At 59.5% G+C, this 24,808-nt stretch overlaps 1 protein-coding gene across 3 annotated transcripts; it reads right to left on the bottom strand.

Moving 5' to 3' along the window:
- Window positions 1-817: 817 nt before the first annotated feature.
- LOC109314046 (carboxyl-terminal PDZ ligand of neuronal nitric oxide synthase protein-like) lies at window positions 818-24,793 on the bottom strand. Of its 3 annotated transcripts, XM_019540984.1 has the most exons (11): window positions 24,654-24,793; window positions 21,854-21,925; window positions 6,351-6,443; window positions 6,205-6,263; window positions 4,290-4,398; window positions 3,763-3,901; window positions 3,263-3,423; window positions 2,813-2,980; window positions 2,469-2,634; window positions 2,049-2,370; window positions 818-1,885 (listed from the first exon to the last, which is right to left on the bottom strand). In XM_019540984.1, exons 1-11 carry the CDS (start codon window positions 24,756-24,758, stop codon window positions 1,459-1,461), a joined length of 1,821 nt encoding a protein of 606 aa, XP_019396529.1. In that variant the 5' UTR covers window positions 24,759-24,793; the 3' UTR covers window positions 818-1,458. The 3 variants fall into 3 exon arrangements, with proteins under 3 accessions (XP_019396529.1, XP_019396528.1, XP_019396530.1); XM_019540983.1 differs by having other exon boundaries at window positions 6,205-6,443; XM_019540985.1 differs by lacking the exon at window positions 2,813-2,980 and having other exon boundaries at window positions 6,205-6,443.
- Between the last annotated feature and the right edge of the window lie 15 nt (window positions 24,794-24,808).

Genomic DNA, 24,808 nt, shown 5'->3' with positions numbered 1-24,808 from the left:
CCCTGCTGCCCGCCGCCAGTTCTGCTGACAGCGACCCTGGGAACAGCCCGGGAGGGGGCCAGACCCCTTCCTACAGGCACGTGGGCAGGTGCAATGCTGGCTGCCACCGCGAGAGAGCAGGCTGGGCCCAGGCTTTCCCTTTACATGTGGTGGCGCAGCTGCCCGCCCTGCACCCGGCACCAGTGTCAAGGTCGGGGCGCAGCCCCCAAGTCGCCGTGGGATGGAGCGGTGGCTTGCGGGCCCCCTCCCAGCAGCTGAAGCACTGGCTTCGATGCAGCCCCAGCCCCGGCGACTAGCATGCACAAAAACCACCTTTCCCCATGGAAGTTGGACGTGTTTATTTTCTGGAGAGGTCTGTTAATGCACAAGTGCATTCCTGTCTGGCGTCCGGCGGACTACAGCACACCCCAGCTGGGGGCTGGAGAGTTTGGGGGTCAGCACGGCTCTCCGGTCTGGCCCTGCCTCGACAGGGACCCCCCGCCCAGGCTCCCAGGCGTGAGACGGCAGCAGGACCACTGCGAGCTGACGACGGTCTGGTCGCTCTGGGCCTCGTGGGGCCGCCCGCCCCGATGCCGTCGCTGGTGGGTGAAGCCGGGGAGGAAGCGCTGCGCTGGGCACCAAACTGCCCCACTCCTCGGCCTCCCACCTCCATCGCCTGCCAACGCCTTCCCGACCCGAACCTCCTGCCCATTCGCCGACCCCCGGGGCTGGGACGCAACGCTTAGTCCCCGCCAGCCTGCAGCACGAGCAGCGGTGGCTGCCCCGTGGCCCACCCCGTCCGCGGGGCAAGCTGCGGCGGAGATGACATAAAACACGCTGACAATGCAGCTTTGCTCTGAATAATAATCTACAAGTGGGGGCAGCGGGAGAGGCTGGCACCGCCCCGGGGAAGGCTGAACGGCGCTGCGCGTGCAGCCGGCTCTGGCGTGCGCTGGGGGCCGAGAGGCCTCTGCTTTCCAGCTCGCCGAGCTCTGCACCCACCCGCCCTGCTCGGTCTGGGACCAGCGCGAAGCCCGGGACAGTGACGGGGAAGATGCTGGGAGGCGGGAAAGTGCTGGTCGCCGAGGCCCGGAGCACGCGGCACGGCACTGCCAGTCTGGCGTCCCCGTGTCCCGTTGCCCAGGGGTGCGCCCCGGGGCTGCGCTGGGCTGGCGTTAGCCCCACGAGGGGCTGTGGCAGTAAATTTGGGCCTTGGCAGCCAGCTGGCCCAGGTGTCCGGGGTGCCCGATGGCATCTGCTTGTCCTCTGGTAAGTGGCAAGGACCCAGCCAAGTCGCTGCAAGCCGTGATGGCAGCTCCTGGCAGCCCCGCAGCTACCGGGGGAAGCTGGTGCAGACGGGGCGGGGGCCTCGTTCTGCTGCGCTGCAAGGGGACAGCCGGCCCTGCTGCCCCGAGCACAGCGCTTCCCCGGCTGGGCTGGCCCCGGGGCCACGTGCGAGCCGCCCTGTGCCCCGCCAGGCTAGGCAGGGACCCTCCTGGGCCCCGGGGCCTCATCCAGCGCGTTCTCCAGCAGCTCGTCCTCCGAGAAGCTGATGTGCAGGCAGGTCTCGTTGCCCGCGGAGAACGAAGGCGTGCTGTCCATGGCACCACCTGCGCTGCCGCACCCTGTCCCCGGGCTCCCAGGTCCGGGCCCCGCGGCTGGCTGCCGGCACGGGCCGGGCGCTGGGGACGCGTGCCCGTTTTGCCCCACCCGGTCCTTGCTCGGGCCCCCCTGCGAAGGGAGCTGCTCCGTGCAGGGCGCCGGCGTCCGGGTCTCGGCACCGAGCTGGGGGCCGCGGGGGCTGGCGGGCATGGTGCTCTCCACCTCCAGGCTCGGCGAGGTCTTGCTAGACCGCTTGCGCAGGACAGGAGGGGGCGGGTTGATCTTGGGGATGGGCGGCTGTGGCCTGGGGAGACACCTGAAGCTGAGAACGGGGGACTCCCCGGGGGGGCACTGGATGCCGTGCAGCGGAGGCATCCCCCGTCCGGCTGCAGGGGTGGCCACGAGGCCCCCTCTTGCTGCCCACCCCATCCCCACGCAGGAAGCACGGCCCCGGCACCCTGCCCTACCTGTCGTCTGCCCTGCCGCCAGGATCCTCCGTGCTCTGCCTGCCTGTCCCGTTGGGCAGCGCGCCGGCGCTGACCTCCGAGCCCTCCACGCTCCGGCCCAGCCCGTCCTGCCCTGCCGGGCCCTCCTCCCCGTCCTGGGGGTTTGGGCGCTGCCGGCCCTTGTCCAGGCTTAGGAGGTTGAGGTAGGACTCGCTGGTGCCCAGTGAGCTGGGGGCCACTGGGCTGCCCAGGATGCTGGCGGGGCTGGAGGTGGAGGGCAGGCCCATCTCCAGGCTATAGTGGTTCTTCAGGTTCAGGGCCAGGTTCTGCAGGGACCGGTCGACTGCCGACACACAAGGGGAGGCCTCCGGGGTTAGCGGCTCTGTGCCCCCCGGCGCCAGCGCTCCGGGTCGCGCCCTCGCGGGCTGCCCCGCGTCTCACCTGGGTGCCGGTGCCGCACCTGGACCTCCAGCTCCTTCAGCTGCTTCACCAGCAGCGAGACGTGCTGCAGCAGGTCCCGGTTGGTCAGCAGCAGCTGCCGGACCCTGGCCTGCGCCTCGATACGGGCGGCCGTCTCGGCGGCCAGCTGGTCTTTCAGCAGCTGCACCTGGCGGGGCAGAACGGCGGCTGTGTGCCTCCCCCCCGGCTGCTCGAGGGGCTCCACGAGCCTCCCCTTACGGCAGCTCCCGGCGAGGGCCTGGCCTGGAGCAGGGGGCTCGAGGTATCTGAGCACCGAGCTGGGGGTCCCCAGGGCAGAGGTTGCGGGGGGACGCAGGGGTCTGTACCTGGGCCACGGCCACCTGGGTCTGCTGCTGCTGCTGGAGGAGCTGGTGCTGCAGCAGCTGCAGGCAGTGCTGCGAGGCCAGGGGGGTCACGGAGGCGGAGGAGCAGGGGCTGCCAGGGCTGCGTAGCTGCTGGGAGACCGGCGGGCACACGGAGCAGCTCTCAGCGTCCTAGGCACAGAGATGCCCTTACCGAGGGCTCTGGCCACTGCCGGCTCCCACCTGGAGCCGGGTGAGATTTAGGCCTGGGGCCGGGCGGTGCCCCGCGGGGGAGCTGGAACGGGGAGTGGATGTCGGGCCGAGCCCCTCTGCAGTGCGACCCCCGGGACGTGGCGGCCGTTCAAGCCCCCGCAACAAATCCCGCTGAACCCAGGCAGGGGCCAGGGGTCTGGTACCCTGCGGAGCTGCCGAAGCCGCGCCCGGACCACGGCCCCCACTCCCGCACCGTATTACCTGGCCGTTGTGGTCCATGAGAGCCAGCCCAGGCTTTGCCAGTCCCAGCTCCTCCCGGGTGGGCAGCAGCTCCCCGGACCCCCGGTCGGAGAGGCAGATGCCGTCAGAGTCCGCATCAGCCTCATCCACCTCTGCCATCTTGGCTCCCTGCATCTGCAGAGCTTCGAGCCAGGGAAGAAAGCACATGAGAGCGTCACGATGCCAGGGGGCCACGCCGACGGGCGCAGGCAGCGTCTCCTCCAGCTGGGGCAAGCGGTCTAGTGACCAGCTCTGCCTCAGGGTCGAGGCTGCAGAGGTTTCCGCTGCCACCTCCCTGCACAGCCTTGGGTGGGCTCCTTTGCCCCGAGGCTCAGCTGCAAGCGGTGACCCCCTGCGATGTCTGCACAGCGCTCTTACAGGTGCAAGCATCGGGGGCAGCCTGGCCCGAGGCTGTGTCCCCAGGGCCCCGGCCCAAGCCCCGGCCCCTCTGCCCGTCTAGGAGCGCTGCGCGCAGGGCTCACCTTCCAGCGGCTGCTCCTCTGACTTGTCGCTGGCGCCGTCCGCCTGGCCGTCGGCGTTCTGGAGCGTGTGCTGCAGGCTCAGCTTGTGGCACACCTCGAAAGCCTGGCCCACCGTCCGCACCACCCGCATGGCCTGGCTCTGCGGGACGAGACCGGGGGGCAGATGTCTGTGGGATGGGGCTGGCTGGCACGGGGTCCTGCTCCCATCCACCTTGCCATGGAGGAGATGCTGGGGCGCCCAGGCAGGCAGCAGTCTGACACGCATTGCCTCGTGCAGCTGCTGCCCCGCGGCCTGCTGACGGCTGGGAGGAGGCGTGCTGGGCTGTGGACACCAGCCGGACTCCCCAGCTGCTTGCTCGCGCTGGCAGGGATGGGGTCTAGACTATGCCTCCATCTCTGGGCAGTCGGGACGAGTCCTCGGCAGACTTCTCCCCTTAGCTCTGCCCTGTGCTGCTTCGGGGTGGGGGACCCTCTCCTGCACCCTGCCCATGGGCCCGTACCCCTACCACGCTCCTGGCAACATGCACCTTCTTCTTGGACTTGAAGACGTTGCACCTGAAGGAGTTGTTGGCACTGTCCCTCGCGATGTAGCTGAAGATCTTCAGGTCCTGCGAGTCGTGCGACACATAGAAGATCCTAGGAGAGATGGGCACAGCACAAATGAGCAAGAGCCCACTGGAAAAGCTCATCGAGCCAGTGAGGGCTGCGATGGCTCTGACTGCAGGACACGCAGGCGTCTCGTGGCGTCCCACGGGAGGGGAGGCTGCGTGCTGCTCTCCCGACCACGGGCACAAATGCCCGGCTCGTCTAATCTTTGCGGTCACGAGCCCCTAGCCGTTCCCCTGCTCGTCTCGGTCCCCTGCTTTGCTGGGCCAAGGATAAGGCAGCCAGATCTGAGAGCAGCGGGCCGTCTGCTGCACGGCTGAATGAGGCAGGGTCCAGGGAAAGGACCCGCTGCCTCAGGGCAGCTCGGCGGAGGGGCTTCCCAAGCAGCCTCGCGAGGGCACGGAGAGCTGCGTTTGCAGAGCGAGTTGATTCCTATCCGAGCTTGAGATGCGGCAAAGAGCAGAGAGAAGCAGCCTGTAGCACGGGCCCGTTATCGTCAGCGACAGGCAGATGGTGCAGCACAAAAGGCAGCTTCCCTCTGCTACATCAACTGAGGCGGGGGAATTGGCTCCATGGCCCGTCCGCGGCTCAAAAGATTTTCATCCTCCCCAGGGGCCTGGCTCCGCTGCACAGATCTTTTCTTTTTTACCTTTTATTCCAGGCAGCTTGTTTTATGTGGTGGAAAATGGGCCGGTGCCTTTCCGCTCTGCATGCGGAGGGAACCGGAGGCACGGATTTGCATCTTTACCTTTCTTTCCTCTGCCTCCGCACGTCATTTTGAAATTTCAATCGGGACAATTATCAAAAGCGCTTCCCTGGATCCTGTCACAAGCACCTCTTCCACGGTGATTATTTTAGGAACAATCCAGTGTGTTGCTAGAGAATCTAGTGAAATTACCCTTTTTGCCTGGCAAACAGCCCGGTAGCGCTGAAGAGCATCAGGAGAGAGGTAAAAGCGCAGCAGCGTGTTCCCTCGGGCCCTCTTCCCGGGCTGAAAACACAGGCCATCCTGCCTCGTGCTTTTGCAATTCTCGGCTAGCAGATCTGTGGGCCCAGACCAGCTCAGAGCCCTCGGAAAGGAGGTCTGCTTGGTGGTTTGCCACCGATTTCTGGGCCCTAAACCCCGCTGTTCCCTCGCTGCCTCCCGGGGTCTCTCTTCCTCCACACCGCTGCAGTGCCCCAAACACCTTTCCTTACAGGCCGCCAGGCCCCAAAACCTGTCTGCTTTGCCTGGCTGCGCTTAGGGGCAGGGTCTCATGGGACCTCTGCGGTTAGAAAAGCCGCCCGTGAAGCAGGCGCCCTGCACGGCGCTCCCAGCCCCCTTGCTGATCTGCCGCCCCATGGGCTGCCCACCTGCCCCGCTGCGGTGCCAGAAGTGGGGCTCCCAGCTGTAGGGTGCGGGGAGCGCCTGGATGCACACCGAGAAGGGGCAGCGTGGTTTGGGAGCCCGAGATGGGTCGGCACCTTGTGCCCGCAGAGCCCTGCCACAGGTCCCGCTAGCAAGGAGAGCGGCTGCGTCTTTCTCCAGGTGAACAAGATCAAGGGCGAGTCTGGGCTGGGAGGCAACCAGCGGAGGAGTTTTCTCCTGGATAGCAGGGAAGGCCAGCGGCTTTCACCTCTCAGCCCCGGGCGCTTCTCGCCTGCACTTATAACGGGGGGCTTGTCAGGTGGGTTGAGCTAAGCGACGCGACGGGTCCTTCAGGAAGCAGGAATTCGGCAGCGGTGTTTGTGTTGCCGCGGCCCGCCGAGCGGGCAGCGCGTCAGCCTGCAGGAGCCCGGCTGCAGGTGGTCGGAGATGTGATTAATTGCCTCGGGCGCAGACCCTGGGCCACGTACCTGTAGACAGGGTCGTGCATCACCAGCATCTTACTCTCGTCCCAGCTCCATTCCTTCCTCTGCAAAGGAGAGGAGAGGGGGCATAAAACACCGCAAAAGCTGGATGCCAACCCCTGCCGGTGGCCGGGAGGCGCGCGGAGTCCTACCTTCTGCTTCTTGCGCAGGATCACCTTCACCCCGTCCACGGAGACGACGAGGCTGACCTTTTTCTTCTTGATGTTCTTCGCTTTGAATTCATACTACGAAGGGGAGAGAGATTGGGGTGAGCAGAGGTGGGAAGTCTGCAGGTCCCCCCGGCGAGAGACCCCCACCCCCCTCCTGCAGCTCTAGTCAGCGCCAGGTTTACGAACCCGTCTTTTTGTCTGGTCCCGCGCTCGCCGCTCCACCCCGCTGCGCACAGCGTGGGCAGCTGGCGCGCCGCCAAAGCCGCAGGAGTCTGGGCTTTCATTCAGAGTGACCCTTTTAGCCGGGAGCGGCTAAGCACAGTTTCGTGGGCTGTTTGCATGGAAAGGGCTGGGTTTTTGCCTGCTCTTCGCGGGTGCTCCGTGCTCGGCCAGCCTGGCTGGGGGCAAAGCAAGCTGGGGGCGGCCCTGGGTGCGACTGCCCCAACGGCACGACTGCAGCGCAGGGGAGCGTGCGTTGGCAGAGGCTGCGGGGCAGGGTACCAGGGTGCTGGGCAATGCAGGTGGAGACGGCCCAGGCTGCCTGGCGGGTCTGCAAGTGCCCATGTGCACCCTTCAAAAGTGCCGGCAGGCCTTGACCCTACGCCACAGCGCTGGCAGCACAAGCTAGAAACTTAGGGCTCACGGCAACTCCTGTGTCCTTGTGCTGCAGCACGCAGGGAAGACGGGAGCGGTTTCCCTTTGGAGGGATGCAATTATCCCGGCCATTTCTGCAATCGCATCAACCTCCAGGGCCTCTCTGCCCCCGGGGAGTCCAGGCCCGTGTCTGCAATCCCGTCCGTGGTGATGGTGAGGGGTCCTTGCCTTTGATACAACCAGCAGAAACAGCCAGGAGACCTCACAGCTTTGCATATGGACCCAATCCTCCCGTCCCCTCTGAGGCTTTGTTTTGAAACACAAGTCTTGTGCCCAGCATTGAGCTTTCCTCAGTCAGAAACTGGCCTCCCTCGGCCAGGTCTTTGACTGGCTTAAATCAACCGGGCTCCGTCAGAGCCAGTATTGCTGTCACGATCTCCTCTAGCTAAACAAAAAAACTTTGGCTTTCCTCGATGTAAAAGTTACCACAGCTTGAAAGCAGGGATTATAAATCCCCATTTTAACAGCCTAATGACATAAACTGTGCTGTAACGGAGCTGGGGGGATCGGCAAGGGAGCCATTGCTGGGCGGACTGGTAGCTGCAAACGGCAGCGCGGAGGCGACCGACATCCCCGTTACGTGGGCACCTCTCCTGAGCCTCGGCAGCGCAGGAGGCCTGTTGGTCTCCATCGCAGGCCTTGGCCCAGATGCTCGCGCTGCCTTCAAAGGCAATTTTTGCAGCTCAGCGGCTGTGAAAGCCCCTCCTGGCTTGCAGCTTGTTACAGATTCAAATCACTGCTCGTTTGATAGGGGCTACATTTAAAACAGGATTAGAAAAGAAAAAAAGACCCAGGGATTTGCTGCCTGTGGTTGCTTATTTGCGCCTCCAGCGAGGCACCATGTGTGCGAGGCCAGGGGAGCATTTCCTGTGCCTGGGCAGCAGCTGAAACAGCTCCGTCTGGACATGTTTGCTTCTAAAACTCCCAGAGCGCCCCCGTGTCTCATCTGGGAGATAAACTTTCTATCCCTGCGCAAGCCCGGGGGCTTCATCCACCTGGTGTCCTGCCTGGAGCAGAGGCGCAGGTGGCTGCTGCGTAAGAGGACCGTGGCTCGCCCTTCTCCTCTCCAAGCGTCTGCCCCAGGACGCGGGCAGGGGGCTGCCCTTGCAGTGGCTGGTGCTTTCCTGACGCGTGCGTCTCCCCCATCAGCATCACCCCCAAACCGGACTCAGCTGCAAGGCATGGGGTACGGTGATGCATGGCTCTCGCACCTGGGCTCTGCGCATCACCCTGGGCCGCGGCAGGGCGAGGGGCGCTCCGGCTGGTGGGAAGGCACCGTCTGGGGTGCTTAGGCACTGGCAGGATAGCGTCGCAGCCATCGGCACAGGAAACAGGGACCTAGTCATGCAGACGCCATCATAAAGGGCCACGTGGAGTCTCAATTGTGGGCAAATTCATACGCCGCTGCTAGCAAGGGGATGTACTGCAGAGGCTCAACGCCCCCAGCGACCCCCGTTGTCATTCTGACCAGCCTCCGACCCAGAAAACTTGGGGCCTTTCCTGCGCAAGATGCTTCCGACGCTGCTCCTAAACCTCCAGGGCTCCAGCAGGCTCACGGGGTGAGGCACCGCCCTGATTCAGCGGCAGCCCCTCGATCTCCTGTGAGTTACTGCTTGGAGACCAGCTGCTTAGTAGTCTAGCCATTGCCCCAGCACACGTGAAGCCGCAGCGACATCTGCGAGACGTTCTGCTGCAAGTGGAGGAGCGAATGCTAATGGCGGCGGGGGCGCGGGGCCACAGTGGGGGCGCGGTTTGAAGTCCTGGGAGACCACGTGAACTTCTCGCACGCTCAGGCAGCTGTCGTCAGCTGCATCGCGCCCTCGTGCGCCGCGGCCGCGCTCAGCCCCTCGCTCCTGACCCGCCGCCCGCTCTCTCGTCCCAGGCTTAGAGGTGGCTGTACAAGTCTCCGATGGGGCCTGCGGCCGCTGCACAGCTCATTGCAAGCAAGGTGCAGATGCAGAAGGGGGAGAGCGAACCCATCCTGCAGAGCGACTGGGCTCATGGACCGGAGCACCAGCAAGAGGGGAGCGCAGAGATGTGGCAGGAAATGCATTCTGCATCTGGGCCCTGTGCAAGTGTCTGGAGGGGAGACCGCCTCCCCGGGGGGCAAATGCCCTGTTCGGTGCTGCCCCTCGCCTGCCCTAGCAGCAGTCGGGTCCTGAGATGGGGTCCTGCATGGAAAGGGTCCTGGCCAAGAGCGATTTGGGCAGGGTCTGGGGGGTGCTGAGACTGCTGAACCAAGTGGCAGGCCTGATCCTGCAGCAGCCGGAGCTGGCGTCCCCTCCTGCCTTCACCCTCAGCCATGCAGCCCAGACCCACCAGCCGCAGAGGCACTGGAGTCTCACCCTTCACCTGCGCTTGGGGCTTGCTCATGACCCGTGAACACCAGCCCAAGCAGGGTGGACTGGGCTGCCTGCTAAAGAGCTACTGCCCTTCTTGTAGGTGGCCGGGAAGAGCATCGCCAAGACTTCCAAGAGAGCACATGGCGCAGCGTTCCCCGCCACGGCCCCGGGCTGCCACCTCGCCCCCACACAGCTCCTCGTCCAAGCCTTCAGGCTGCATCCAGCCCTGGCTCTGCAGAGGCACCGCTGCTTCCTGACGTCTGCCTTTGCCAGGACTGAATAAGAAGCCCCTTCTTAGCCAGCAGGACTCCTCAAGCAGCCAGCGAGGCAGCCTGATGTCCTCACCCCTTGTTTGGGCTGGAAGCAAGATGGGACAGGGCAGGACAGTAGCTCTGATTTGGCATCCAAGCGGCTGAAGCTCTTTGCATCCTGAAATGCAGCTGCAAGGCATCGAATCCTCCCGGTCCAGGGTGGCAGCACCTTGCAGGGGGCCCACAGTCCTGAGGGGCAGCTCCATCTCTGCCCACAGAAGCAGGCAGGATCCAGCATCAGTCACTTGGTTGAGCGAGAGCTTCTAGGACTATCTTGGAATTGCCTGTAGCTCACCGGGTTTATACAGCACAAACTCCTCCAAAATGGGCTCAAGCTAGTCAGCGTTATCCCCCGCAATGGCAAATGTGCACTGGTGTAGGAGACACAGGGCATTCATGGGTTAATCTGATCCTGGCTCTTTGGGCTTCTTTGTTCCTTGGCTATTTTTCCCCTATAATTGAGGTGATATCTGAGTTTCTTCTACATCTCTCAAGGTTACCAAGGATCAAATGCCCTTTGGCCACGTTCAGTCTCCTCGCCAGCTCCGGGAGCTCCAGAGCTGTTCTGGACCCGGCAGGAGCTAAAACCGTGTTTGGACACTAGCATTTGGAGAGGCCAATAGGCATGGGTATGGGTCTGTAGAGAGAGGTTTGTCCAAGCTCAAGAGACTAACTGGGGGATATTATAAGGATGAAAGCCAGAAAGGGGAACTGCCTTGTCTTTAATTTAGCAGCTTCATTAATTTCCAGTGCTGTTCTGTTCTGGAGGAAGCCAAACCTCTAGAAACCCTCCTGCATTCATCTGTGTTTAATGTGCTGCCTTTCCCGTGGCCCCACGCGCTGTTAGTGTGCAATATTAACGTACCCGAGAGCAAAGAGCTGCACGAGTAAAAATGGTAATGGAGCCGGGTGATGCATATTTCATTGACTAATTCCACCCAAGCAGATATAAATTACACACGTGTCTGCCAAAGAAAGAGGACGGACTAATGCGCATTCAAAATGACATGCGGTAGCTAGCCCCCGGAATATCTTCCATGAATGGGAAGCAATGCTTAAGGTGATTAATTATGTCAGCAGGGCCTTCGTTATGGAAATGAGAATATCATCACACATGCAAAGGCCTGTGGGTCTTGGGAGGTGCCCCTGCCCCTCGGGGCTAGTCTGTGGGGCATCACCATAGCCACCGAACCCAGCACGCTGCAATCGTCAGGCAGGTGATGTTTTTAAAGCAGAGCCAGGGACATACCAGAGCCTGCCTGGACCTCCTCACAGGGGCTGGGTCACCTCTTCCGAGCCAGCAGCTCCACAGCATTTTAGCTGAATGGGCAACAAAAATCTTAGTAGCGTTCATCAAATCATACAAAATGAGGGTTGAAGGGACCTCAGGAGGTCACATCTAGTCCAGCGCCCAAAGTTGGAGTGCTGTAGCTGTGACGGTCCAGATCTATGCAGGAAGCAAGGGGGTTTCCTGATAGCAGCTTTTATTGGACAAGCTGAATACATGGGAGAGGTGAGCTTTCGGGCACTTTGCTGCTGATTTAGCTTTCAAGGGACCCAGGGACAGAAAGGAAGAGCTGGCCGGGTGCTGCGCTAGACATCAGCGGCTTCGTGACGAGAAGCGTCCTGCTGATGGATGCGCTATTTTCTTCCAAAAGACTGAGCCTCCACCACTGCCCCCAAACGTGCCTGCTAGACGGCCCCAGGAGGTAGGTGGCAAGGAGGGGCAGACCCGTGGGGAAGGGCTGTCCCCAATACCCGGAGCTTGCTGGAAACCGATTTGTGCCACTGTACCTAAGTGGGCACCTTGTTGTGCTGCAGCAAGTAGCTTATTTAAGCAATGTGGAAAGAACCCTTTCCCCCCATGGCCGCTGCAGGCAGGAGCCTCAGGGGCCAGGGGGTGGCTTTAGATGCTAACAATGCAGAGAAGCCTAAAGAGTTCATATTAATGGAAAGTTCCCCGTTCTGAACCAAGTTCTCGCGGTTGTACACGAACCTGGAGCTACCCCGTAAGCAACGGGTGCTGGAAGCACCAGCTCCTGGATCTCATGTTAGAGAAGCTTCAACTCCAAGGGTCTGAACGGGATAGTTTTTAATCCTATTACTTTCCCCCACATCTTTGAAAGGAGTGGACGGCTGGAGCCGGGTGATCTTACCAGCTCTGCCACGTAGCTAAGGGCTTTCATTCCCCGACCCTGCAGCACATGGAGCTGCCCAGGTCCTCCGTCCCGGGAACACAGAGCGAAGGTCGTTAAGGCATCACGAGGAGCCGGTGTGTCATAGTCGGAGCTGGTGCCCGCAGTCACTGGGCAACATGCAAACAGGCCCTCCTGAGCACGCAGCACAGCACAGGAGCGCGCCTCCCATCCGGCGGGGAGGGAGGATTTATGAGCCTTGGAAACATAAAGCTGTCCAGCGGAGAGCAGAAAGCAAGCTCAGAGCACAATGGACGCGGGGAGTGCTGGGCAGAACCTGAATAAGCCCTTTCTTCTCGCTTAAATCAGCCCCTTCCACTCCTTGACTTATTACAGCTCCCGCAGCTCGCTCCCTGCACAAAAGCTGCCTGCCGGGACCACGGCCTTCTGCGGGATGAGGCTAGCGCATCCCTTCCTCTGGTCCCTCCAAAGACACCCTGCCTCGTGTCAGCTTCATGCCTTCCCCAACCCAGAGCAGGAGCCTGTGATTCTCCCACTCTTCGACTGGGCCCTTTTCCAGCAGGTCCGTCTCGGTGACCTGGGGGGTGGATAGCAATGAAACAGCCTCTCCAAACTGAAGCACTGCTTGCTTCAGGGAGAGGAGGAATGCACTGGGGGGAAAGTACCTTTAATGATGCCCGTCTGTCTTAGCTAAGGCATTCCCACCTGGCAGCGGAGACCCACGCACCTGGCTTCTCCAGCCATCCCAGCCGGGTCCCATGTCTGTCTAGCGGCCCCCCACAAAATGACGCCCCTTGTCTTCAGAAGGAGGCGATAAATCTTGCCCGAGCTCCTCTGTTCTGTGCTTGCAGGTCTTTTCCTGTCCTGGCTTCCACCAGCTTTGTAGTTGGCCAAGTAAGAGGCAAAAAAGCTAATCGTCCTGAAGAAGGCTTGCTGTTCGCGGCCTTATCTCAGGCCTTTCTTTTCCTTCCTGCCTGTTTTTCCAGACAGGCCTCATCTGCGTGAGCCCGGTATGCCTAAAGAAAACATCTCGCCACCCTTGCTGACAGGCGGTGTTCCTGTGTTTGCACACAACGACTCCCACATCCGTCGTGCTTGCCAGGTGCCCTGGCGGGGGGAGAGCAGAGCCCCTTTGCCTCCTTTACCGAGAGCTGGAGCTCCTCTGCCCTCCTCCCCCGTGAATCGGGGGCCGGGTTTCACGAGGCAGGCAGCGCAGCCAGGGACGGCCTGGCCACGGGTGTCGCTACTGCCGGCTCCCCACCCAAGTCCCAGCACAGCTCTTCTGATGCAGACATCTGCCCCGAAGGGCTGGACTGAAGCCACCGCCTTGCTCCAGGTCGGCTGCTGAGCACGATCCGATGGAGGGAGGCTTGGGCTGCTCATGTAGGCTGGATCAGAGTGACCGGTGGTGTGCCTCTGCACCAGCCCCGAGCCCGCCGGGCGCTGCTGGGTGCTTCCGAGTGCCCGTTGCGCCTGTGGACGCGTGTGCGAGGAGGGCACTAGGCTGCAGCATGCACAACCTCATGGGGCTGCACAGAGCCCCACGAGTGCTTGCTCCTCCACTCTGGACGCCACGAGCCAGCGGGAGCCCAATCTGTAGACCAGCTTTCTGGACCCAGCTCTTCCTGCAGCAGCTTCAGGGGTGGACGTCGGGCCACTGCCAGCCTGGGTTGCTACAGATCGGGGAAAGCATCAGCTGGGATGCTGCACATCATGGGCAAAGCCCCCCCAGGGGCTGATGGCCGGGGGAAGCCGATGTTTGCATGGTAGGATGTCAGCAGGAGATGCACACTGGAAAACCCCGCTTCCAGGAAGCGGCCTGCACAGATCATCATCCCTGCCAGGGCCTGTGCCGTCTGCTCCCATAAACACACGCCTTGGACAGGAGCAGCATCCAGCCGTGGCGACTCCACCTGCGTCCCCAAAAAGGGCCTTCTACAAAACTCATCCCTCCTGGCATTTCTGTGAGTGGGGAAGGCATGAGCCCATCTTACAGCCCTGAACATTGAGGCTGCACAGTGCCCTGCATGAATGAATCCAGCCTGACATGGACCCTAGACATTAGGGGCTAGAAGGGACCTCACGAGATCATCGGGTCCAGCCCCTTGCCATAGGCAGGAAGTCTGCTGGGGTCAAATGACCCCAGCAAGATAGATCCAGGCAAGGAGAAGTGCAGGCCTCCCTGGAAAGGTGCATGGGAGGCAGAAGAGGTGTCAGGGGAGTGCCAAGCCTGGCAGTCCAGTGGTTTTGCGCTGGCTTGTTAGCCTGGGACAGGGCGCTTGGACGGCAGGGTGCCGGAGAGCCAGAAGGTTTCTCATGCAGGGCCAAGGCTGGCTTCTTGTTGAGCCGGAGCCAGGACAGCTGAAGAGCACCGCAGGGACACGTTCTCTGCCATGGGATTCTGCTCTCCCTCAGGTCCCCCTCCAGCATGGCTCCCTGCTGTGACAGCGGCGCAAGCCAGCATGTCTCGGGCAGCATCTTTGTGGGCGTCACGAACTTGGACAGGACAGAGCGCAGCCGCCCGGAGCAGCGCATCAGGCTGGGCACTGTGGGGCCTTCAGCTGAAGAGTCGATCTTGCCCCCTTGCATGACTGCTGCAAACGCCGGGGGCCGTGCCCCGCTCCATTTCCAGCTGCAGCGATGCAAACTTGCCGGAGGGAAAGAGCCGCCTGCGTCCTGTGCTCTCCTTTCAGCAGTGCCTCGTGGCTTCTGCAACCGTGGCAGGGACCTGTATTCATTGCGTAAGTGATGCACGTATCCCTGCCCCACCTTGAGCCATGATGGTGTCCTTAGATGACCTCAAGTTAGATGCCTGCTTGGCGTGTAAGGCTGCCGTGCTGCGGCCCCTTCCCACCCCTGCTAATCGCTCCTGACCTCCGAGGCCTCTGGGTGGATGTGTCGGGCGTTCCCCCTTCCCCAGGAACGCTAATGGCACAGGACGGCAGCACCACCCAGTCACCCAGGAATGATTAACTCCGCCTCATTTCCCAGCTCCTCGGCCCTGAGCTCAGGTGCAGGGAAGCGAGACCAGCAAGAGCTGGCGTTTCCCCAGGGGCGGCAGCAACGCAAGGTGAGTCAAGGGCTCCATGGCTAGGAGCCCCTTGCCCCAGGCACGAGCCACATCAGGATTTGGGTTCTGCAGTAGGGAGGGGACAGCGACGGACAGAGCCTGATCCACACGGCCACCCCGTGGTATCACGAAAGGGCTACCCCCCTTGCCACTCACCCGGGGACCCACTGAGGAACGTTACGGAGCAGCTTTACCAGAGGCATTTGCTGCAGACCTGAAGGAGGTTGTCAGGCACCTGTGCAAAGCAGAGCAAAAGCAGGAGGGGGAAAGCAAGCACCGTACGAAGCCCCGTTCTGTTAATGGCCAGCGTCCCTTGAGACCACTGTCCCATGGGACCCCCGCAAAAGGAATCGGACATATGGGGCCTGAGGCAGAAATTGCATCTACCAGAGCGGCAGGACCAGCATCTTCCAGGCGCAGGGAGCAGACTGGCTCGCAGACAGGAAGGAAGAAGGCTCATAGCCGACTCCGGGTGGGACAGACTGAAGGGAAACCTGTTTAAAAGCAACCCTCGCTCACATCCACCAGCTTCCCCCTCAGTGCCTGGACCCTGGCCAGTTGCTCTGGAGTGCAGGCCCCAGGCGACAACCTCAGCCAAGGAGGCTAGGAGTCAGGGCCACGCTGGCGGGAGAGATGGGACGAAGGCCACCCACTTACACAGGCTTTGCTCACTTGCGTGACTGTCCCTTGGACGCAGGGGCCTGCTCGTTCATGCATTAACCAAACACACTTGCTATTAGTCTGGTTGCCATCTCAATTACATTTTTCTAACACGCAGACAGAAGCCGGTTTGAGCCAAGATTGACCGTTCCACACACTAATGTCATTTGAAAGCCACGCTACTCCATCCTCCTGTGCCTCTGCAGCCTAGTAATAGTAGTGTTGGAAAAGCCACTTTATTTCAAAGCAGCTGGAAGGCCTAGAAGAGGTCTTCTCCACCCCATCCGTGAAGCCAGGTGCTCCAGCACTCTGTAAGATGATTGTACTGCTAACGCTACTTTGCTTTACAATCCAAAACTACCTGCCTCATTGCATTTACAAGTTTTAAAGCTGATTGAAAAGCCCTCCCTTGTTCAGTTTGGTGCTAACAGTTTAATTTAACTTTTATATGTTTAACTGCTCTGTGCATTAGCCTTCAGCTAACCCCAATCCATCAAGACTTCCATGCAAAACAGTGTTAGCATGCGTGACGAGTTCCACCCCCTCACTTAAGAAGCCATCCGGTTTTCAGCAATGCAAGGAAGACATTAAAAGGTCACTGTTGCTTAGAGATTACACATTTCACTGGCTGATCCCTCCATCCATCTGTTATCGATGACATGCAGCCTCCTCTCTGAACAGGAGCTGAGGATTGAGACATCCAAAATGACCAAAAAAATTAGGTTTGCAGAATGTGGCTGCACAGAAGGGCCTACGCTCCTCTGTCACAGCGGTGTGTATCCCCCCATCCCCAAAATCCAGTGTTAAACAGAGGGCTGGGCGAACAGAAACAAGCCCAAGGGTTTTACATTCATAGAGCTAAATGTCGAGAGAATCGGTATCAATGTTCAGCAGCAAAGGGTCTGTAGAGCTGCCCCTTCTTGGGCAGGAGAAAAAACAAGGGATGAACAGAAAGGATTGGTCAAGTGAATGAAAGAGGGAGGTGAAAGTAGAGAGCAAGACGCTGCGTTGCAGTGAAGCGAGGATGGACTGTAGGCTGAGCGGCAAGGACCCTCCAACTGGGCTCTAACGAAGTGCTTGTAGAGGCTCCCTTTAGTGCCGAGGAATCCTGGGAGATGCAGTCCCAAGAGGGATTGTGGGAGTTGTAGGATGCTGCAAGGTATGCTGGGAAAGAACAGGTATGACTATACAAAGCAATGACCTGTGGCTCAGTGGAGGGAGAGTTGGAAGGACAGAGGGATGCTAAGGATGGTCTTCCTCATGGGGGCCGGAGCCGAGCAAGTTGCACAGACCGTGAAGAGGGAGGCAGATTCTCCTGTCTGCGTGTGCCCAGCCACTTTGCCAAGGAACAGGTCTGGGGAATGGGTTCATGGCAATGATGGTTGTATGGCTTTGGTTAATGGCCTCAGTGGCTGACTGGGAGGAAGCCCTGCAGACCCCATCCTCTGGGCATGGGGAAGGCAACGGGACTTCTCCCAGAGCCTGTCTCTCCCAAGATGACCTCTGGATTGGCGTAGGATCTTCTGTCCACACCTGGTTGCCTGTCCTGCCAAGGATGTGGCAGGGAGCTACAGTGCTGACAAAGGAAAGGAAAACAAACTAATGAGGGATTAGGGCTAAAACTGGCTGCAATTAACACTCAATTAAAGTCTGAAAATGCAACGATCGACTCTACCTTTGAGGGACCTGGCTCAAGCAATTAGCCTAATCATATGTGACGGCTTGAAACCACATGAAATCCCTATTGCCACACATCTGATGGGCCTTGAACTGCAGCAGAGCGGGCATGCAAAGATCTCTGTAGCAGACCAGGCAACAGGACCAGACGCGCTGCCCGGGAACTGGGTTACCGCATCGTCTCCCTCCCCTCTGTGCTGGTGGCTCTCCGCTGCCCCGTTGGCTTCCCCTGCCAGTCCATCTGGGTGACTAATTGTCCTCTCCCGACGCTGCAGCTCTGCTCTGTCTGGCAGGACATTGATTGATAGTGCTGATCAATATTCCCACTAGACAGAGCAGATGGCAGCCAGCGCAGTGCAGACAACGCACCCACCTGAGGTGTCTCGTCCACTGGGGATGAAGGTGAAAGGACAGGTGGAGCCAGGGAAGGCATGTGGGTGCAGCTGGCGGGGGAGAGAGAAGCAGGGAGGTGGTGGATGAATGGAGACCCCATCAGTGAATTGCTGCAAAACCCCCTTTCCTGCCCCTCGAGTGATGCAGACTGCTTGCTAAGAAACAGCAGCATCTTCGTGGCTCTTCCCTCGGTGCCCGTCCTGTCCCTAGACAGGTATGACAGCTGCGTTGGCACCTAGATGCTTGGCAAGTCATCCAAGTCCACGTAACCCGCTAGCACTGCCTTAAACCAAAACTGGCTGCCTGTCAGGAGCACGTAGCATCAAATGCTGAACTACCCAGCCAGACACCTTCTCAGAAACCAGCACACCTCTCGCCTGCGTTAGCCGGTTTAGTGCCAGCGCTATGGCTGGATCAGTGCAGTTCTCTGATGCTTAGCCGTCGTCTCGCTGAGGGGAGAGCAGCCAAACTTGAGAAACTGGGTTTGTTAAAAGGAGACAGGAGGAGAACGTGGGAAGGAAGTCAGCAAGTCGCCGCTCTTGTAAGCAGGAGTGGCTAGACAGCCCTGGCTGTACTTGACAGCACAGCTTTAAGAGCGCTGAAATGTCACAGAGGTCCGTGACTCGGGCTCGAGGTCTGTGGGACCACAGGTTTTTAAATCCCAAACAAAGCTGAGTGCCCCGAGAAAGAAACAGCAGAGCCTGGAGAGCTCTTGGCAAGCAGCCTGGGCAGTGGGGGTGTGATGGATCCTCCTTGGGGCAAGGTGTTTTTGGTCCGCTCCCCATGGCCTGTTCAGCAGGAGACCACAGTGGATGTGCTGCTCACGGCTGGGAGAGTTTGATGCTCTGAGTGCCTTGGTTTTGTGCAGGGGATCGTGCCTCCTGCGCAGCTGGAGTCTGGGCTGCGCCAGCTGAGCCCCTACTTCTGCCCCAAGCCAAAGATGGAGCCCATGTGGCTCCATCTTCCATCCCATCCCCCTTGGAAGGGAGCAGGTGGCCTGGGGACCAGCCACACCTGCCTGGCCACAGCACTGCCTGCAGAGCCACTGGAGGTACTACCACCTGCATTTGGGAAGGGAGGGTTTTGTACCCTCCAGGTCTTTGAGCACCTACTGGTGCAGTCCAGCCTCCTCCCAGCTCCAAGCCTGCACCTGCTTGGAGAAGCTGCTTCGTGACAAGTGTTTGCTTCCCTCCCTGGGCCTGGGACCCGCAGAGCCCTGTGTGCAAAGGGCAGAATCCTGCCCACTAGCTACTCCCTTGAAAGCACTGGGGAGCAGAGATGACCCAACACCCCTCCCCAAAGACTTGCTGCACCCTGGACTCACCCTGGCTCGTGCAAAGGGATCTCCCTGTGCCTCGTGCGCTCTCTCGGAAAGAAACAAAGGGCCTGCAACTGCAGGGAGGGCTGCGTGATGCCATTTCTACGCAGATGAACCCATTCTGCATCCAAGGGCCAACTCTTGAAGGGCATCGCTGCCCTGGCATGCAGAAAGGGCTAAAGCACAAGTGTTCCCAGATGCTTAGCCCTGGATGGCCTCAGGCAAGAGAGGAGAAATTGTGCAGCGACTGTGACAGCCGTCCTCCGGAATCCAGGGTTCCTACATAGCCGTTAGCAGAAGCGCATTTTCCCGAGCAGGCTGTGTGAGCCGTGTTGTGGACTGGACTCCACGGATAAGCCGTAGCTGGAACCACAGCGGCCTGTCGGCACCGTCTTTCAGGTCTTGCTGTTCTGATGCTAACCTCATTTCATCACCCCTCTTGTCAGGGGGGAAGGGAGCAGGGGGCCGCTGGGAACTCGGAGGCTCATATAACGACATGGCAACTGCATGCAGCTAATAATCCACAGAGAGGACTAGCAGATTCGGATGCATGTGTAACTCTGCATAATGGGGGACTTGCAGAGAGCATCAGTTTCCCCTGCTCTACCCATTGTATTTGCACTCTTTTCCCTTTCGCTGAAGGGAGTGCGATCAGCAACAAAGGTTTCCAGCTTGCGTTGCCCACGGGCTCTGACTGAACATGCACAAGTGGCTTTGCTGAATTGCGCTGCAAGAATTTGTGGGATGGAAGCAGGATCTCTTTCTGGCTATTTTGCAATGTGTCCTCAAGCTCCCCCTCCACAGAACAGCTGGTCGCTGTAACAGCAATGCTCCCAGGATGCAAGAATTGATGGCTCTGGGACCTGGTTCCTGGAAGCAGGCGGCCCGTTGAGCTGGGAGGGTGCCCCGTGCCCTGGCGCTTCTGTCTGCCGCAGGAGCTGGGCGCGAGTCCTGTGAAGCTGGGAAGGAACAGACCGGGCAACAGGCTGTGCAAGTGGCTGTGTCCTTCATTTGCTCCCTGTGCTAATTTAAAGGGAGGAGCGTGGGGGAAATGCTCGGGAGTAAGCGGCCAGATGTCTCTTTTTCCCCACATGGTGACAGCATGTATTTAGCCACCGTGAAGACACAGGATTAGACATGGGAGTGAGCTCTGAACCTGCACTTATTGCTTCCTCTGAGTAACAAAGGACTGGAGCAACCAGCTCTGCCAGAGCCTAGAAAACCAGCTGGGGTGGAGCGGGCTGGCTTCAGGCACCGGGACAGAGTGTCTAATGCAGGGTGGTGGCAGCAGAGTCAGCACGGCCTCTGCTCTGATCCAGTGGGCAGGCATCCAGGAGAGCAGGCTCGCCCATAATCCTGGTGACCGCCCCAAAGACTGGACAGAAGAGGTCACACAGCACAAGCTTCTTTATGCCACCCAGTTTGCTGGGTGCTGCAGTGGCGGTGAATGGCTGAAGGCAGTAATAAAAGGCTAGTGGTATCAGTGGCTTGTGCCCTGGGTTTTTCCCCCTGCTTGTAGCTTGGCCAGCTCTGAGTTTAAGACAAGAAATCTAGCACAGGCAGGGCCTCTGCGTGCAGACTAGCACCACATTGCCCACATCCTGTGCCCTGGCTGCCTGTCTTGACAAAGATCTCCTACTTCATCCTTTATCACCTAGGTTTTATTGCCAATGAACTGGTTTTGAGACAGTAGCATCTTCTGTTTGACACAGCCAGGAAGTGTCTGAATGACACCCAGCAGCACAGTGCGTGATATGGAAAGGCATGCCATGCCGTTTAAAGAAAGACTCAGGAGGTCTGATGTAAAGTAGTGTGATAAGATTAATGGATAACCAGCCCCTCCTGGTTCTGCAGGTGCTGCATGGTCCGCATGCAGCCCCGGCCCGTTCCTGCACTGCCAAGATCTGGGGCTAGAGATCAAGTCATTCATCATCCCAGCAGCAGTGCTGAAGCAGCCATTGTCAACAGTTGCGAGGAATTGCTATTAAACACCTTTTATCTTTTGCTTAAGAGTGTTATCCACCTGAGGACCAGAAAAGAGCCTCTCTAGCAAAGCTATTTTGAGGCAGATGAGCCAAAAATGCAATGCAGTTAAAAATACACTAATGATCATCACAGCATCTTAGCCACCCCAGCAACCATCATCCATTGCCTCTTGGCTATTTACTTCCACCTTTTAGGATAGTTGGACCATTGAGACTGCTTCTGCACTACGTCCTTTGAGCAGGGTCTAAGCTAGTAGTCTCTGGGCAGGTGGGGGCCGGAGAAATTTATTTCTGCGCGTAGCTGGAGATGAATACACCGGCTCTCCGGCTGGTTACAGGCAAAGTTTTTAAAAAAAGCACCATTCTCCATGAAATTAGATGTTTAAACACTGAGGAAAATGAGGGTAATCCCTTCTGAAGGCTTTGAATTCAGGACTCCAAAATCTGCTTTGGCTGATGTTGGAGACACTTCATGAACAGGCTCAGAATTAAGACCCGCAGGATTTCAGCTGGGTTAGAAAACAACAGACCTCAGCCTGGCCTCCGGGATGAGGCTCTGATGGAACAAAGCTGCACTTGAGAAATCAAAGCTAGTTTAAGCTACAATGCTAATAATCATGCCAGGACCCTTCCCCCAGCCCTGCTACACAACCGGGGTGAAAATGCACTTGTACTAGTCATTCCCAGTACTAAGAACTGAAAGCTGGGAGGTGGAGTGGGGACAGGTGGTTGTACTCGGAGAGAAACCAACATCTCCCCAGCTGTGCCTCCGAAAGGACAGGGCATCTGGAGCTTGGCGAGAAAGCAGCAAATTGCAGGAGCCAGAACCAGAGGAGCCTGGAGGCATAAAACAGCTCCTTCTACACGTAGATGTAATGCAGCCTCCCACTGCAACGGGGACCAGTGCTGTCAGACTCACCCGAATCCTCCTCATGGCTGCAACGATCTCCACGCGGCTGTTGGGCCTCGGCACGTCCAAGCTGCCGATGTACTGAAAAACACAACCACGAGATGGGTCTAGAACATGCAGAATGGGAGGCAAAGTGGCCCTGGCATTTTCAGAATAAGCAGCAACTTTTGAGTAAGCTAGTCCCTGGGCGGCTGGGTTTTTTCCTCTCCCAGTGATAATGCTACCGGTGCTGACAGTCCTTCCAGACTCTGGATTGCAAAAGCCAGCTCCTTCCATGAAAGCGCACCTTGATTCCTCCTGGTTGTGTCAGGGCTGATGGGAGTCTTTATTGTAGAGTTTAGATTACGGATTGCATGGGATGATTTGGACAGGGCTGATCTTGCCTCAGGCAGGGGTCGGACTAGATGACCTCTGGAGGTCCCTTCCTGCCCTATGATTTCTTTGACCTCCCTGCTGCCTTTCTGCTTGCCCAGCTGAGTGGAGATCGCCTCCTGATCCCAGAGGGCAGCCAGAATCTGTATCCTGCACTGCTCCATCTTGAACCAAGAGCAGCCTCCACCTGCAACACCAAGTGCCCAGCTGAGCTTGCACGGGATACTCTGGGCATCTGGGGCCTGCCTGCGCGCTAAAACAGGCTGCATTTCATTGCAGCTTCTTAAGCAGGGGTGCCAACGCTCATGGTGGATGGAAGCCTGATGACAGCGAGCTAGTGCTTGTGTCCAGCCGTACCTTGGCTGCCTCCATGGCATCTAGTATTGAGCTGGAAGCCCTGGGCTGGCACGAGGGCTAGTTCTTTCCCTACGCTCCCTATGGCGCGAGCGCTGCCACCTCACGTGCCATCACAATCTGCTCGTGCACGTGTGCCAGGCTGGCTGAGCAGTGACGTGGAGGAGCTGGCCTGTGCCAAGAGGATTCAGCTGCGCCACAGCGGGCACCGAGAGCCACGCGCAGCAAGCCGGCGGAGCAAGAGCTGCCAGGTACCAGCAGCAAGCGGCTCATGGCACAGGGAGATCCCAGGGATGGAGGAGTAAGCTGAGTGGGGCAAAGGGCCTGGATGCTCCATGTACGTGCCTCTCATACACGCTCGCCTCCTGCAATGAGGAAGCAGGCTGGGGAGAGCAGGGAGCTGTCCTCCAGACCCTGCGACTTGCCTTGGCAGGGGAATGGCCGAAGGAAAAAATGTCGGCTCCCAAAGCCCTTCCCAAGCGTCCAGCCTTCCCAACACGTTCTGTCATTGCTTTGCTGCTGCTGCGTGCAGCCCGACTCTGCTCGTGGCTACGGCAGGCAGTCTGCCTTCCTCCTCCACATGAGTCGGAGGCGGTGGCTTGAAAAATGCTTAGTTTCTGCTTTATAAGAGTACCTGGCTCATGAGTCAGAAGGAGTTGCTGTAGGGTGTGGGGCCGCGTATGCTGTTGGACTTCTTTTGTCAGCAAGTCAGGGAAACCCTGGAGAAACCTGGCCTGTCCTCCTGGCTGAAACCAGTGCTGCTTAATAGGCAGCTCCAGTGCTCTCATTGTGCACGTTCAAGTCTGCAGGTTTTGCAGCACTGAGAGAAACCCTCAGCTGGCAGGAGCGAGGGACCTGGTGTGGCGTCTGCTCTGCAAACCCAGGTGTGACAGCTCCTCACATCAGTAAGCGCTCTGTTCTCTGGTTTTTTTGGCTGCATATTTAGTACTTTCACCTGTCTAAAAACAAAATGAGCACGGACAGCAATTTGAAAGATCATCTGGGTTCACTAGAGCATCCTTTTTAAATGCCTCTACCTCCTCTACAAAAGCCCTTGTCTGGACAGCCTGGTGACCTGCTCTCATGGCTCAGGAAGGACTTTCTGAGCAAGGAGGGAAGAAAGGATGGGGCTGGATCTCCCGAGGTGGGGAAGCCACTTGCCAGGATCCACATGGTTTGGCACCTGGCCCCAGCTACAGAAGGCTACAGCCTGCAGGGTCGCAGGGGATTCGATGCAGGGAGGTAGGCTGATAACTGGGAACCCTCCCACCCATCAGCAACGGTGAGGAGTCTCAGACCCACGGCAGGGAGAAGAGCCAGCGAGAGCGGGGACCTTGCTCTCAAACACCTTCCTACAGCCCCACCTGTGACCGCGGCCGGGTCCCCTGCAGAGCCCCGCAGCTTTCCCGGGGCTCCGCGGAGGTAGAAGCGTCCACCCACGTTCACCTTGCTTGGCTGAGGTCTTTAGGGACCAACGCCTACTGCTCTTAAGCTCAAGTCCTGACCCTGGAAAAATCAGCTTGAAACACTGGCCGCGAGCAACCGTCACTTAACAAGCAAGCCACAAACTAAATGGCTCTGTCGCCCTAAAGGCTGCTGCCTGAATGGCACACCCCTGTGGAAGAGGAGCCCTAGCAGAACTAAATAAAAAGGGTTATTAAGGCGATCTCGAGCAAGAGGCAGCGGTCCAGCACAGAAGCGGCAGCTGGAGCCCCGCTCCTGCGAGCCAATCCCGCGGTTCTTCCACGGTCTCCACACGTTAAAAGCACAACCTCGGCTTCGCCGCTTTCCTCTTCTGCTGCGCGTCTCCTTAACCCCGCCAGCGCCAGCGCCAGCGCCAGCGCCCGGCCTCCCCTCCCGCCCCGAGCCCAGCCCGCCGGGGGAGGGAGGGAGATCCAACTGCCCGCCCCCGCCCCCGAGACGGGCACGGCTCCCTCAGCCGGAGAATGAGCAGGCAGGAGAGCGCCGCGGCCTGGGGGGAGCGCGGTCTCCGCTTCTCCCGGGCGCCAGGCCGCGGCCAGGGGGCGAGAGCCGCCCGTCGCGCCCGGGCCCCGCAGACCTGTTGCGGCGGCGGCCGGCTGACCTTGGCCTGAAAGGCGATGCCGTGCTGGAAGGCCTCCTCGCTGTGCAGCGGCACCCGCGCGTCGCAGCCATCGTCCACCGGGCTGTAGCGGCTCCGCGCCGGCATCCTCCCGGGGCCGCGCCGGCTGCATCCCGCGCCGCCCCGCCCATTGGCCC

This window comes from Crocodylus porosus, unplaced genomic scaffold (genome assembly GCF_001723895.1).
Source record: "Crocodylus porosus isolate Cpor-Errol unplaced genomic scaffold, CroPor_comp1, whole genome shotgun sequence".
Classification (NCBI taxonomy): Eukaryota; Metazoa; Chordata; order Crocodylia; family Crocodylidae; genus Crocodylus; species Crocodylus porosus.
The sequence above is the reverse complement of the archived record's forward strand: the minus strand, read 5'-3'. Positions and strand labels throughout refer to the sequence as shown.

What these genes read in the sequence shown, in the direction of transcription:
- LOC109314046 (XM_019540983.1), bottom strand. Translation starts at nt 24,758, where the DNA reads ATGCCGGCGCGGAGCCGCTACAGCCCGGTGGACGATGGCTGCGACGCG. An exon ending in GCATCGCCTTTCAGGCCAAG is followed by an intron (nt 21,926 to 24,653) that starts GTCAGCCGGCCG and finishes TGTGTTTTTCAG; the next exon opens with TACATCGGCAGCTTGGACGT. An exon ending in CCCAGGTGGCCGTGGCCCAG is followed by an intron (nt 2,635 to 2,812) that starts GTACAGACCCCT and finishes CTGCCCCGCCAG; the next exon opens with GTGCAGCTGCTGAAAGACCA.